Source organism: Alosa sapidissima, chromosome 6 (genome assembly GCF_018492685.1).
Source record: "Alosa sapidissima isolate fAloSap1 chromosome 6, fAloSap1.pri, whole genome shotgun sequence".
Lineage (NCBI taxonomy): Eukaryota > Metazoa > Chordata > Actinopteri > Clupeiformes > Clupeidae > Alosa > Alosa sapidissima.
Genome location: NC_055962.1, coordinates 31521419 through 31537015, shown reverse-complemented (window position 1 = coordinate 31537015; position 15597 = coordinate 31521419). Strand labels below are relative to the sequence as shown.

The following is a 15597-nucleotide window of genomic DNA, read 5'->3' as shown; positions in this document are numbered from 1 at the left end:
GAATTGGGAGGGTTAGCTTTAGCTTGGTTAGCTTTAGCTTGTTAGCGTCAAAGTTAGATGCCACCATCCTTAAAAATGGCATTTCACCCACATTTTCACAAATTGGTACCACATCATGATGGGGGATGAGTCGTCGGCTACTCTGAGCCCTTCAGTATTGATGTTGGTCAAGGACTGATGTTTGGTCACCCAGATGATGATGAAATCCATACAGTAGATGCCGAAAGCCTCAAGCAGTATATTCATTTTTACGCCCTAATTTAATTCAAAAAGTGATCATTTTTTTTACTACATATATTCATTACATATGAAGTAACCTATTTCAAGAATTAAAGCTATATCAGAATTAAAAGTTCCTACAACAGAAATGTCAACCTGAGAAGATCTTAATTTACTCAAAACACCTGTAAAGGTTTCCTGAGCCTTAAATCTCCCAGTCAGAGGATTGTGAAGTGAAGACAATTTAACAACTTGGGGGAGCTTCACAAGGAGTGGACAGAGGCTGGGGCCAGTGCATCAAGAGCCACTACACACAAACGTGTCCAGGAAATGGGCTACAAGTGTTGCATTCCCATTGTCAAGCCACCCCTGAACCAGAGACAGTGTAAGAAGCGTCGTACCTGGGCTAAGGATAGAAAGAACTGGACCATTGCTCAGTGGTCCGAGGTCCTCTTCTCAGATGGGAGCAATTTTGAATTTCATTTTGAAAGCTATGTCCCAGCGTCTGGAGGAAGAGCGGAGAGGCACAGCCGCCAAGTTGCTTATAGTCCAGTGTGATGTTTGGGGTGCATCTGCTGGTGTCCACTGTCTTTTACTGTATCAAGTCCAGAGTCAATGCAGCCGCCTACCAGGAGATTTTAGAGCACTTCATGCCTCTGCTGACAAACTTTATGGAGATTTTGATTTCCTTCTCCAGCAGGATCAAAAGTACCACAAAAGTACCCCATACCGCATTGATGGAGTAAATCGTGTTCAAGGAGCCCCAACATAACATGCATGAATTGACTTATAACGTATTGACTTATTTTTTCTGAAGGTTGACATTACTTTTTATACCTGTTTTGTTTATGAACTGTAAGCCCGTAATCATCAAAATTCAAACAAAAAAGGCTTGAAATAGTTTACTTTATATGTCATGAATATAGTCAACATATTCAATTTTTAATTAAATTAAGGGGTATGTCCAGGAGCATACTGACAGGGGGCACTGTGGTGCAGCTGGCTATAGAGCATACGTATCAACCTGAGTCTAGGTGCCCACAGGGATTTGTTTGTGTCCACCATGGGTCATTTCCCGATCCCGCCCTATATCTCTCTCTCTCCCACTTGTTTCCTGTCGCTCTTCATTGTCCTGGTACTCCATTGATACAAAAAGTACCAAAGAATATAAAAAAAAACTTTGCTCAGTTTGCACCTACAGATGGTGTCGGCGTGAACGTCCCTCAGGACACTGTTATATTTTGGGAAAAGGAGCCGGATGGTCCAAGGGGTCAAAGGTCAGCTGGTCTTGAGATCAGTGTACTGTAGGTGGGTGACCTGAGATAGAAAGATTTTAACATATTATGTGTTAGTATGTATATAATATATTTATATTAGGCTATATAATATAATATCATTTATCTTTAACTAACTCTATGAATGTTACAAAACATGAATTGAGACACATCATGCACATGCCCACTAAAAGGCAGGCATGTATTATGCACTATGCCACAGCCCCCCTACACCACCTTGCTTGGTGGTTTCATTAATGTTCGGGTCAAAAACCTTCTGAACTGATCTGTGCACTGCAGACATGTCTATTTTGGGGCTGAGGTGTGAGAAAGCATTTGCAGTGTAGAAGGTGTCAGACCAGAACCGCATGAGAACATTTAGTTAACAGAAACTCTACCACTAACTCTATAGGTGAGAGGTGCACTGAAACCACAGCCCCATATTGTGCGTATACGCTTTATCACAGTGTGGTACCTGGGACATGAATGAGGCTTGTTAATGTTTAAATGATTAATACATTGCAGGGGTGTACAGGTTTTGTAAGGGTTTGCAGTACATTGCATCTGACGACTGTGCCAACAAGGATGATAACCAGAGGAGATACTTAGGATGTGCATGTCAGACAAGAAGCATCATGCAGTCAGAACAGCATTAAGAGAGGGTCACTAACGATGATGCACTTGAGGAAGTGGTGTGTGTGTGTGTGTGTGTGTGTGATGGGCATTGGACAGATAAATCGTCGTAACACCCTTTGTGAGGCTCATAGCAGAGACACACCAGCTCAGAGATCAGAGGAAATGGCAAAGCTGCACAACCCAACAGTGGGACTACTGCTGACTGTGCTGCTGCTACTGCAAGGTGAGACCATGAGAGCTACAACTGTTGAGAGGATGTTTCAAAGTATTTAAGATGGTTGACATAAAATAATCTGCCTGCCGATGTCATTACCCTTGATTTAATATTTTTCATTCCTATTCTCATCCCTTCGCAGGTACCAGAGGAGACTTCATCTCTGTGTTCTCCAGTGCAGGAGGAGCTGTCACTCTGCCATGTAATAATGTGATGATCTTATTCCCACGCTGTTCATCAACTACATGGACCTACAACAAGAATAAGGTTACTGTGGAGGAAGTCAAATTTGGAAGGGTCCGACCAGGGATCACCCGCAGATCTGAGAGACTGAGTCTGCTTCGTAACTGCTCTCTCCACATCACGAATGTCACCAGTGAGGATGCTGGACTCTACACCTGTCAGCAGTATGAAAAAGGCAATAAAAGCAGAGAGGATGCGCAAGTCTACCACTCAGTTATTCACAGTAAGTGTGGTCACTCATGTCACTGAAAAAAATGTATATTTGTCTCTAGAGTTAGAAATAGCATTATAATAGCATTGTATTTTGGATAGCTATTTGTGTTTTACCATGTTTATGTCTATATTATGTCTATCCATGGATATATTACAGATGAATAGACTACAAATATTAAATAATATATGTCTCCACAGCTAATTGTTTACATTATGTCAAATAAGACATTTCTGTTGTACATTTTTGTGTGTTTTATAGTTACTAAGAAAGAGTCAGGCAGTGAGGTGACCCTGGACTGCCACCTGCACACCTATGAAAACTTTCAGAGTTTAGTTTATAACACAAACACACTTCTGAGCTGGGTGGACGAGGCAGGCCTTGACCTGCAGAACACAGACGACCTCCAGGTCAGACAAAAATTCCCCTCGTACACCACACTGACTGGGAAGCTCAGAGCTCTAAGTCCTACTCTCACTCCAAGGACTTGGACATGCCAGCTGACTGCAGGAGGGCAAGTTCAGACCTCTGCCACCTACACTATCGATGAACCAGGTCAGAGATTATGTCTCAGATGTTCTCTGATATTATACTACAAATACTTGTACAGGCAACATTGGACATTATTTTCTCAAATGTAAACATAAGCAATCACACCCTTAAACATAGACTGAATCAACACACTCATGGCTTGGCATGCACCAAGTGAAAGTGAATTTTATTGTCCAAAAGGAAGAAGCATGCTAGTAGGCTAACTTCAGTAACACCAACTTAGCGCTCTATCAAGGCACCCAAAGCAAAACAGTGAAGCAGGAGCCTCACTAACCACCACCAATGTGTACTGTAGCTACCACAGTGCTCACCACATACAGCTTGAGGTGGAAAGACGGGGAAGAGTTATGCCACAGACATAATGGGACTATTTCCAGAGACTATTTCAAGTCTATTTCAAGACTATTTCAAGTCTATTTCAAGACTATTTCAAGTCTACACATAGAGGTGGACTGCCCTAATGTGGGACATTTGTTTCTTTTTGGACTTAGAGTGTATTAGGCTACAATGTAAAGGCAACACGTTAAATCCACATCCAATTTTGATAACCCTACAGCTTTTGCTTTCCCATAATTTCACTGACATGCATTAGTTTGGGGAAGAGCCACACCCACTGGAGCGTAGGTGTCCCACATCAGGACAATTTAGCATAGTCATAGCCCCTTTAAACAAATGCTATCTATGTACATGTATGGTATGAAATCCAGCACAGTATTGCCTACCAGACTTCACTCTTCTTACACCCTTGCAGTAAAACCAGCACGAACCACAGCGGTGACGAGAAGACCAGCACCATCACCACTTTCATCAGCAGCAGCAGCAGCACCTCCACCAGAGGCAACAACAGCAGCAGCACCACCACCACTACCAGCAGGAGCTACCACGGCCCCCGTGTGTGTGTGTATGTTTTCCGTAGAGGTTTTCATCAGACTCAGCATCTTCTCCATGGTGCTGATTGTACCTGGACTCATTGGAACTGTTCATTTAGTGAGAAGGAGAAAGCAGACAAGTAGAGGTGAGAGTGACACACACACACACACACACACACATACACCATGTTGCTGACCGATGGTTTGAGTGACCTACATGTTATATTTCAGATGTACATAGTGTCAGATTCAGCTTCAGTGGTTTGTTCATATTAGTGATGTACTAATATTATTCATACTGTTTGTCATTTCACAGAGGCTTCTCCAGCCATTGAGCTGCAGGTGCTGAATTAACATGGTGCTGTCAGGAGGACGTCCCTGTTACACTCTCTCCAGATCCAGATCCAGACTAGAATATCCCTGCTACATGCTTCATGTGTATTCATCCATCAGGTGAGAGATCTGTCCTGGACAAAGCTGCCCCTCTCCTGATTCCCCAGGGTGGTGATGGATCCATCTGCTTCCTCATCATGCAAGTTCAGAATGTATTGATTTGATCTGTGTTTATAGTTTATTTGTGCAGTGACCACTGACCACATGATAAAGTGAAAATGACATGTATTATCTGATATAATATGTCACCTATAATATGTCACCAGGCATATAAAGTATATACTTTGACATTATATCATCTTTGGTTAAATAATATCTAAAATCAGACATTTGTCAGGCAGCTACCACAAACACCTGAGCTTTGTTGAGTTGTTGCTATTTCAGAAGTTCCTGCCTAAAATAACTCTGCTTGGGTGCAATACCCCACCTGGCCTCTAGTTGGAAGACAGGCGTCTGACTGATGGACTTAACATGCAAAACCAAAGCTGTAATTCTTTGTACTATTACTGTGTATGATTTTTGGGCGTTTTTGGGGGTGTTTTGTTTGTATATGTATGACCTTGGAGCAAGTAGGCACTTTTTTTTTACAATAAACTGAATTCAGTGGCATTTAACTGTATCTTTATTTAACCAAATTCGTTTTTTTCATATATTTCATTAATTTTAACTGACCCGCCCGCAAATGACCCAAATATCATTAAAATATTAAAGGGACACCAGGCAACGTTTTCATGTTAATTAATCATCTTCGTAAGTTGGTATATGGTTAAATGACTCATTACAGGGCGAATGAAGACTCTCTCGCCCGCCCCTATTGCCTGTAAGAAGAATATCCCACTTGCAAGTTCGGTGTATCCTACCCGCCGACCGAAGCAGGATCTGTTTACATCCTGCATACAGCACAGAGGCAGGCTAACGAAACTCTAGTGATTGTTGCAAACATGTGTATAATGGCAGAGCCAGTGAAGAAGCAGCGAAAACCCTTGACGGAAGATGCAAAGAAAAGGAAAAGAGCTTCAGACCGAGCGAGGGGGAGTTTTTTAGAGAAAAAGCATCAAGCTTGCCTGGTGTCCCTTTAATGATATGAGTCATTGTTATGACTCGTAACCGCGGGTGACCGCTCAATTTAGGACGGACCGCGCAACACTGGTGTGTATACAAAAACTGTGTTGCATCATTTCTTTTAGTTTTTGACAAACTCAGAATTATACAAAACACATGCAAACAGACACATGCATGCACTCACATGAACATACATTCAAAGTCACGCTTACACTGTGGCTTGCTTGGTGGTTTCTTAGTCTAAGTCAAAAACCTTCTGAACTGACCGGTTCTGTAAACGTGTCTATTTTGGGGCAGTGCGGTGAGAAAGCATCAGTTGTGTAGGAGGTGTCAGACCCCAACAGCATGAGGACATGTTGTTTAGTACTTAACAGAAACTCTACCACTACAGGGGCGCTGTGGTGCAACAGGCTATAGTGCCCATACCATGCACGGGTCCAAGTGCCCACGGGGACCCAGGTTTGGATCTGACATGCGGTTATTTCCCAACCCTACCCCATCTCTCTCTCTCTCCCACTCGCTTCCTGTCTATCTTCACTGTCCTATCTGAATAAAAGGCAAAAAATATACTTAAAAAAAGAAACTCTACCACCACATTTATGAGAGATGAACTGAAACCATATATCACGGCTGATTTATCACAGCTGTAGAATAAGTTTGTGTTTAAATGATTGGAAAAGTTGAAAGAGTGCAGTGACTTGAAAGGTTTGCAGTTCATTGCATTAACATGGCCAGCAATGTAAGACCAGCAGCACCAGCTTGAGGTGGTATGACAAACAAAACAAGCTAAATTACCATTGTAAACTAACCAGCTGAAGGTATGTTTTCGCAAGTGTTTTGCTGTTCTAGCTGGTCAACCACCAAACCTTAAGCTGGTCAGGCGGTTAAACAAGCTGGTCAACCACCAAACCTTAAGCTGGTCAGGCTGTTTTTTCAGCAGGGCTGTGTGAGAAAAGTCACAAACAGAGATGGAAAAACTTACAGGTGTCAGTATGTAGCGTGTGTTACAACAGGAAGTGATGTAAGTGTTCGAGGCACATTTAGTATCATCACCCCCTATGTGAGGCTCAGAGCAGACACACACCAGCTCAGAGATCAGAGGTGGCAAATGGCAAAGCTGCACAACCCAACAGTGAGACTACTACTGACTGTGCTGCAGCTACTGGTGCTACAAGGTGAGGATAGCTACCAGTGTTGAAGGTGTGTTGCAAGTACCTAAATGTTAAAATGTTTAAATGACTTAAAATAATATGCTTCTAAATAGCCGTTGTCATTGCCATTGATACAATTCAGTGCATTGCCATCTTCATGTCCCATAATGTCTACAATGTGTGTAAATAAGAGTGTGTTTATAATTTATAATGTAAGTTTTATTTAAGCTTCTTAAAAACTAATTTGACACATTTTTCCTTTACAGGTACCAGAGGAGACCTCCTATCTGTGTTCTCCAATGCAGGAGGGGCTGCCACTCTACCATGTAATAATGTGCAGTTACATTACCCAAACTGTTCATCAACTACGTGGATCTTCAGCAGGAATGGAAATGTTTTTACTGAAGAAGTTGCCCACGGCAACATCAGACCAGACAACTCACACAGGTCTGAGAGACTGAGTCTGCTCTCTAACTGCTCTCTCTGCATTGCTAATGTCACCACTGAGGATGCTGGATTCTACACCTGCCGGCAGTATGCAAAGGGAAATAAGAGCAAAGATGACGTGTTCATCTACCACTCAGTTCTTCACAGTAAGTCTGATTACTCATGACACTGAAGAAATCTGTCTTAATATTATGGCGTCTCATGTCCAAACACATATATAGGTTACTCTTTCAGGCTTGTTAAAAAAAAAAACTTTTACGACACAATACAATGCTAATGTCTGAAGTCGAAGTAAAGTTAATTTAATAATGTGACAAACTCTATCTGCTAATTTAATACCAAGAGTAAGATCCTAAGATGAAACATTGGTCAATACTCCCACACACGATGGCTATAGTAGAATTACACACAGGGTGCGATTTGTAGGGGGGGATGGTGAGGATTTCCCCCCCTCTGGTTTTCCTATCCCTACCTCTGCTAAATTATTTTTATCCCCGGTGGGGACAACATTTATCCCCCTCTGCCCCTCATATTGATTAATGCTAATTCATATAAGTAAAGCGCTGCAACGTGAGAACAGTCTAGTAGGCTAGCCTACATAATAATCTGACATCAGAAACGCACCGTCACCGTCAGCACTCATGCTGCTGACACAGTGGCTGCGTGATAACTTAATTTGGCCTTGATCGTGCAGGACATTTCAGAATGTCGAGTGTGTAATCCATCATAAATGGCTAGTTTCAATGGAAAAGTTAGCTGGACAAATGAAAGAAAACGAGAAGGATTCAGTGAAGCATAATAATGTTTTAGAACCTTCAAAATTAGAAAACTGATGCAACTGAGATGGAGGACAACTGCACGTAGAGTAGAACGTAGGCCTATTGTCCGAAGGAACTTACATTAAACTAGAAATGCAATTCCAAGGAATTACCAGTGCATGAAAATGCTAAAGTTGTGATGTAAAATATCATGTATAGTTAAAACAGATAATACAGAGATGGTTACTACGGTGATGCTAGGATAGACATGGTGGTTGCATAGCTTAATAAAAGTTGATAGTTTAAAAGTAGACTGTTTAAAAGCTGAATGTAGATAGTTTAAAAGTTGTTGATAGACAGTAGATAGTTTAAAAGTTGTTGATAGACAGCTAGTTTAATAGATAGTTTAATGATAGTTTAAAAGTAGACCGTTTAAAAGTTGAAGGTAAATAGTTTAAAAGTTGTTGACAGACTGGAAGTTGAATGAATGTTGATATTCAAATAGTTTAATGGCTGTGTATAGGTAGATATTTGACGATAACTGAAAGTTGGAATGGCTCTAATGTTTGCTAGCAGTTATGCTAAGATTTTTAACTATGCTAACCATGCTACTTAGCTAATGTTTTATAGCAGTGCTAGCAATGCTAACCTGCTAACCATGCTACTTAGCTAACGTTTTCTAGCAGTTTAATGAATGTTGATATTCAAATAGTTTAATGGTGATAACTGAAAGTTGGAATGGCTCTAATGTTTACTAGCAGTTATGTTAAGATTTTTAGTTCTGCTAACCATGCTACTTAGCTAATGTTTTATAGCAGTGCTAGCAATGCTAACATGCTAACCATGCTACTTAGCTAACTTAACTAACATTTTCTAGCAGTTTTGCTAAACATGCTAACTAACTATGCTAGCCATGTTACTTAGCTAATGCTAACATGCTAACCATGCTACTTAGCTAACTTAACTAACATTTTCTAGCAGTTTTGCTAAACATGCTAACTAACTATGCTAACCATGTTACTTAGCTAATCATTTTTAGCAGTTATGCTAACTATGCTAACTAGCATGTTAACATGCTAACATGCTAACTATGCTAACCATGTTACTTTAGCTAACCTAGCTAATCATTTTTAGCAGTTTTGTTAAAAATGTTAACAATGCTAGCAATGCTAACATGCTAACTTTGCTAACCATGCTAACTAGCTACAGTGGGTAGGAGTCATAGTTGATGAAAAGTGTTGACATAGTTGATGACAAGTTAAAAGTTGTTGATAGACAGCTAGTGAATGTATATAGTTTAAAAGTTTAAAAGTTGAATGTAGATAGTTTAAAAGTTGTTGATAGACAGCTAGTTTAATAGATAGATAGTTTAATGATAGTTTAAAAGTAGACCGTTTAAAAGTTGAATGTAAAAAGTTCAGTAGTTTAATGGGTTACATTGTTTAACAGTGGATTATTGTAGTGAGGACTTTTATTTTGAAACAGTTTTGGGCAGAGGAAACAGTTGAATAGGATGTGTATTCTTAATTGACCCAGATTGTATGCTTAAAGCCTGAGGCTGCAGGTGGCCTGAACACCTGCCATAGGATTCTAATTGCTTAACGGCCTTATTATGATGTCACGGCAATCGGCAATGTTAAGTCTATGGGGATTTTTAAAAAGTTTTTCTTTAATAGTTTAAAAAGTATAAAAGTTTCAAAGTTGAAAAGTCATACCAACCCGATCTGTTTGAAGACCTACGTAACACAGTTTGAATGAAGTTTCTAAGTTAAACTGTTCAAGAGAAATAGCGTACGGAAAAAGTGGTAAGCGGAATAATAATAAGAAGAATAAGTTGCCTAGGAAGAACAGTACAGTGCATTTTCATGCACTGTAATGAGGATATATTTGCTGAATGTCACAAAAAGTGTTACAGAAATTGCTTGGCATCGCTTATTCAATGGCTCTCTACCGAAACACCTGTAGTTTGCGGAGGACGAACGAGAAAGCACTCGTTTGATAAATCAGCCAGTAGGCTAGGCCTAGTAGACAAATAACTTTTAGAAATAATCTGTACTGCAAAAACGAATGTTGGTGGGTATTTAAACTATCTAGCGGGTGTTTTAACAGCTGCAAGAAATAGAAGCTTCATGGTCTTTATGTTCTGGTTCGTAAATTATTTTCATAAAACTTCAAGTTGCCCTATAACTTTACTCTCCAAACTCTTCACTGCACTGTAGGCAATTAACTGACAGTATGATAGGCTATTTATTTTCTGTAGGCTACAATAAACACATTTATTTTTTCAACTTTTGCAATATTACGCACTTGGCTACTGAACGCAAATCAGCAGGAGAGAGAATGCACGTAGCCTACGCAGCGTGTAGCGCAATGTGTAGGCTATTTGGTTACCAACTAACACTGTTAGCCAATTCACTAACTTAAGACTTCAGTGCCATCATATACAATGTTTTTTTACACAACAAATACAGAAAGGATGGAGGCAGCAAAAGTAGAGTAGTCATTTCAGATGGGGCAAAAACAAGGTGAATTTGTATGCTTGTCAAAACGTAGTCCTACCCTGCATTAGAGGAGCTGATCATCATACCAAGCACACTCGCTGTTTAAAGTCATACACCACGGTAAACTAAAACTAAAATGTTACAAAGGTGGCCAAAATAATATAGGGTATTATTAGCCATGACATTACTAGGCTATGAATCGTTCGTTCATTTTTTTTTGGGGGGGGTTACAAATTTATTCAAAATCATCCCCCCTCTGGTTTTTACACAAATCGCACCCTGATTACACACACCACACGATGACTTTAGTACATCAGCTTAGTACTGACACACACCACACTATGGCTTTAGTGCATCAGGATAGTCACACACACCACACAATGGCTTTAGTACATTAGCTTAGTACTGACACACACCACACGATGGCTTTAGTGCATCAGCATAGTCACACACAGCTCTGCCCATTATTTAAATGAGACCCCTTTGTCTCTACACACACAGGAAAAAGAAAGAAATTGTTGACTTCAGGATCCAATTTGACAATGAAATATTTTTACCTTCATGTTGGGGCGGGGGGTAGTCAACAAGCCATACACCCAAAGAAAGTCATGGAGGGTCTTGCATGTTCAGTTGAATCGCTAACCTTTAATAAAGAAAGTTGTGGAGGATCTTGTTTGTTCAGCTGCATTGCTAACCTTTCATACTCAGTCTCAGTTTCATATGTGACTCAGCGCTCTTTGGAAATCTTCTTACCCGCAAATAACATACATGTTGCTATGACTTGTGATCATCATATTGATATCTTCTTTCTCCTAAATGGAACAGGGCCTATCTGCAACGCCTAGTCTTTCATTGGTCACAAACATTCTTCATGCTTTCTTCCTTCAAGTTGAATATCCTCTTACCGTTTACATCTGTACATTCTCCATGCTAAACCCACACACATCAACATACAGATACATACAGACACACAGAAACACATCCACATGAAACACAGGGTTGGGGTTAGGATTATAGTAGGATCAATGTGCATAGATGTGTGTGTGAGTGGTTGTGAATGTGTTTGTGAGAGAGTCAATGTGCATAAATGTGTGTGTGTGAGAGAGAGAGAGAGAGAGAGAGAGATAGATAGATAGAGAAAAGAGTGTCCAACGTTGTGGGTGGACAGCGAGCAACATGTAAAACTCATGAGGACAACATAACTAGTGTCAAGCCTTAGAAACTACCTCCGACTACAGGAGGTGCAGCATAGCACTCTCTGTGGGCATATCTCCAGATTAGAGATTGGCTACTGCTACAAAATCCATCACTAGATGTCCTTGAGTGTGGATAGAAACAAGGAGAACATGATTATGCACCAGTCACACCAGATCCCATTGCACCAGACTACCTTCTGAAGTTTGTCAGCTGCAACTGTGCAGGTGTCTGTGACACTCTCAGGTGCTGCTGTAAAAAGCAAGGAGTCAAGTGTATTTCTGCTTGTTGGAACTGTCATGGTAACTCTTGCCAGAACATCAGCCAGCCAGAAGATAACAGGAGTGAGGAAGTGCAGGGGAGTTGAGGGATGAGGTTTGTTAAATTTTAAACTGATTAAGAAAGTTTTGTTTTGTTATGGACTTGGAGTCATTTTTACTCAAAACTAATGGCTGGGATAGATTCAGCACCCCTAAAACCCCCTAGTTAGACATCTCAAAAGCTAATATCTGTCAACAAAATGTGTTCATTATTTTCTCACTTTCCCTCTTGGCACCCCAAACTTGATGGGCTCTCCAGGTGTTTCCCCGAGGATTTGGCTTGGATAAATTGGGAGGTGTTACTAGACACCTATAGGAACACATAGTAAAAAAAGCTATTGGTAAGAATTTTTTTTGCAGATTGGCGAAAAAAAAGCCTAACTTTCCCTAACTATTAGGGTTAGAGGTTAGGGTTCATGTGTCATGACAGCGTCATGTGTTCATGACATTGTCATGTCACTCTTATGTCGATACTGTCAAGTAAAGTGTTACCAATCAAGATATTTCTGTTTTGTTTTCATTTTTTGTAGTTACCTCAAGAGGGACTGACACAGATGTTGGCAGTAAAGTGACCCTTCACTGTCTCCTGCACACGCATTATGACTGTGAGACTGTAGTTTACAACAGAACCGTCCATCTGAGCTGGGTGGATGAGGGAGGGGTTGAGCTCCAGAACACCACCCACCTCCAGATCAGCAAAGAATCTCCCTGTTCCACCACACTGACTGTGCAGCTCAGAGATCCAAACTCCGTTCACACTCAATGGACGTGGACCTGCCAGCTGACTGCAGGAGGGCAGGTTCAGACTTCTGTTGATTACACCATCATTGCACGAGGTCAGTGATTATGTCTTAAATGTTCTCAAATGTAGTCCTGTATTAGCCTGGGTGCCAATGCCACTGTAAACATTATGCATCAGTATCACAAATGTAAACACAAACAAGCACACTTCAAAAAGAGAGTGAGTTGAGGCTCTGCACATGGCTTAGCATGCACCAATTGCACTGGGTGGTTAAGTTCAGTTTAGAGTGGCAGTTTGATTTAAAGTGACAGTGTAGTTTTTTTAATGGGTCCCAACCTGTTACAAGTAAAAGGTGAGTCTTAAAGGAGAATTCCGGTGTGATATTGACCTAAAGTGTGTTGAAACATGATACCGAGTGTGAACGTATGTCTCATAGCTCACCTCGGCTTGTCCCCTGCACTCAGAAATCTGCCGCTAGTTAGCCAATGCTACCAACAGTGTTTCGTTGTGGTGCCTCGGGCATTGGCCTAGCCATGCAAATAAATCACTGTTTTACACCATTTACGAGGCTCAAAGTAGCTCCATACTTCATTGGTAGACTTCCGAGGGCCTTGACATTTAAAACGAGACATGGAGAACTTTGAAAAAGCACTGGTAGATTATTTACAAGACGATTTATACAGACAGTACCTTAAGGAATTTTACCGTTCGATGCCATCTTGAATTTAGTCATGATAAGTTGAGCGACAAGTACGAACGAACAGGTATGATAAGGGGTCAGATTTCAAAAAATAATTCAGTGGAAATGCATGGATTCCAGTTGCTGCTACTGGAAGCAACTGAATGTTTCAAGACACTTGACACACCGGAATTTCACTCTTCTGAAACTTTTGTAGTGAAACCAGTAAGAGCACAAGTGGTGACAAGAGGACCAGGAGCTGCCACAACCCCAGAGTGTGTGTTTTCCATAAAGATCCCCATCAGACTCAGTATCTTCTTCATGGTGCTGATTGTACCTGGACTCATTGGAACTGTTCATTTAATGAGGAGGAGGAAGCAAACAAGTAGAGGTGAGAGTGGCACACAAACACACAGGGTTGGGTAGTAATGGATTACATGTAATCTGGATTACAAGTCCGAAGCGCTAACCAGTAGGCCACAGCTGCCCCCAAAGTGTATTTGGTTTATACTGTAGTTACATTGTTGGGGATTACTTAATTACATTTTATCAGGCAAACAATGCAACGTTTTTATAATAGCCTAGCTAATGTTTTAATTTGACAAGCAGCCAATTCCTTTGTCCACTAGATATCATTATCATCCAATTGCCTGTGTAGTTTCTTGACAAGAAAAAGGTTCAAACCAAAACCGAAAATGGAGGAGCCGTCGACGTTGACCAATAGACCGCGTTCGTAAAAAATGCATTCAGTACTTGGCAATATCGCCACAATTTGAATTAAATACAGTGGAAAATAAGATTGTGTATGTCTTGTGTTAGTTATGTAAAAAGCTAATCCTAAAGTAATCAGATTACGTTACATGTTTTGGGTAATCCAATTGATTATGTTACTGATTACAAAAATTGCCATGTAATCTGTAGACAGTAATTACATTTCAAAGTAATCTGACTCAAACCTGCAAACACACACACACACTCACTCACACCATGAGGCTGACAGATAGGTTAACTTGATTTGAACAAATACCAGTTCATAAGTCACAAATTGACTGATATACTCTTTATATTGCTAGATTTAATAGAAGCCATGGTTTGGTTTAAGTGACCTGCATATTATATTTTGATTATTATTTATATTATATGTACTGTAAATGTAATAATGATGTAAATTATGTAAAATGGTAAATTTATTGATAATTTCTGTCATTTCACAGAGGCATCCCCAGCCATTGAGCTGCAGGTGCTGAATTAACATGGTGCTCTCAGGATGACGCACTCTCTCCAGACCCAGTCTATGGTATTTCTACATGCTTAATGTGTATTCCTTCATCAGGGGAGAAATCTGCCCTGGACAATTCAAGTCAAGTCACTTTTATATTATAGCGCATTTTTGTATGCACAGAGTGCAACCCAAAGCTGCCCTTCTCCTTATTCTCCCAGGTGGCGATGGATCCATCTGCAGAATTTGATCTCTTTATTCTATGTAGTACTTATTGCTGCACTCACATGTCCTGTCCTCATCACACTGTAGCTTGATAGTTCCCCTTGTTGTAAGTTGCTTCGGATGAATATGTTAGCTAAATTACTGAATCTATGTATGTATATCCCTTGGGGATCAATAAAGTATCTATCTATCTGTATATATATTTATTGGTTTGTGTATGACCTATTAACAAGTACTTTTTGTAATAAACTGAATTTGGCAGCATTTTTGCTGGTAAGTGATTTCTTATCATTTTGTATCACATGTTGATTTTATCACATTTTCACTAAGTTTGAATTACTTTTCTCAGGATCTTTATTAAGCCAACTAAAATTTCCCCAAGGGTATACTGTAGTTCAACATATTCTGCCGTCAAATAGTCAAGATTTGTAACCATCGTTGGTATTTAAGGACCAGTGTTACAGTGAGATGCCACTGTAACTCTGATAGCAAGGTGTTTTGCACAGAAACAATACACTACATAAAGGATTACAGTAGGGGGTGCAGGGAAGCCCTTTTGCTGTGATCAGCTGATGGGATGTCTTTGTCTTGTATGGTCTCATGTACCTTGATATTACACTTGTAGTTAAAGCAGCACTAAAGATTTGCTCTCAGGGTCCCCCCACAGTCGAGAAGAGCAATAATAAAC

At 40.3% G+C, this 15597-nt stretch overlaps 1 protein-coding gene across 2 annotated transcripts; it reads left to right on the top strand.

Annotated features, from left to right (window-relative positions):
* The first annotated feature begins 1943 nt into the window (after window positions 1–1943).
* LOC121711312 lies at window positions 1944–15110 on the top strand. Of its 2 annotated transcripts, XM_042094793.1 has the most exons (6): window positions 1944–2352; window positions 2486–2809; window positions 3059–3352; window positions 4101–4267; window positions 13760–13856; window positions 14680–15110. In XM_042094793.1, the coding sequence occupies exons 1-6, from the start codon at window positions 2166–2168 to the stop codon at window positions 14715–14717; spliced, it is 1107 nt and encodes a 368-aa protein (XP_041950727.1). In that variant the 5' UTR covers window positions 1944–2165; the 3' UTR covers window positions 14718–15110. The 2 variants fall into 2 exon arrangements, with proteins under 2 accessions (XP_041950727.1, XP_041950726.1); XM_042094792.1 differs by lacking the exons at window positions 13760–13856; window positions 14680–15110 and adding an exon at window positions 4535–4762 and having other exon boundaries at window positions 1950–2352; window positions 4101–4364.
* The last annotated feature ends 487 nt before the right edge of the window (window positions 15111–15597 follow it).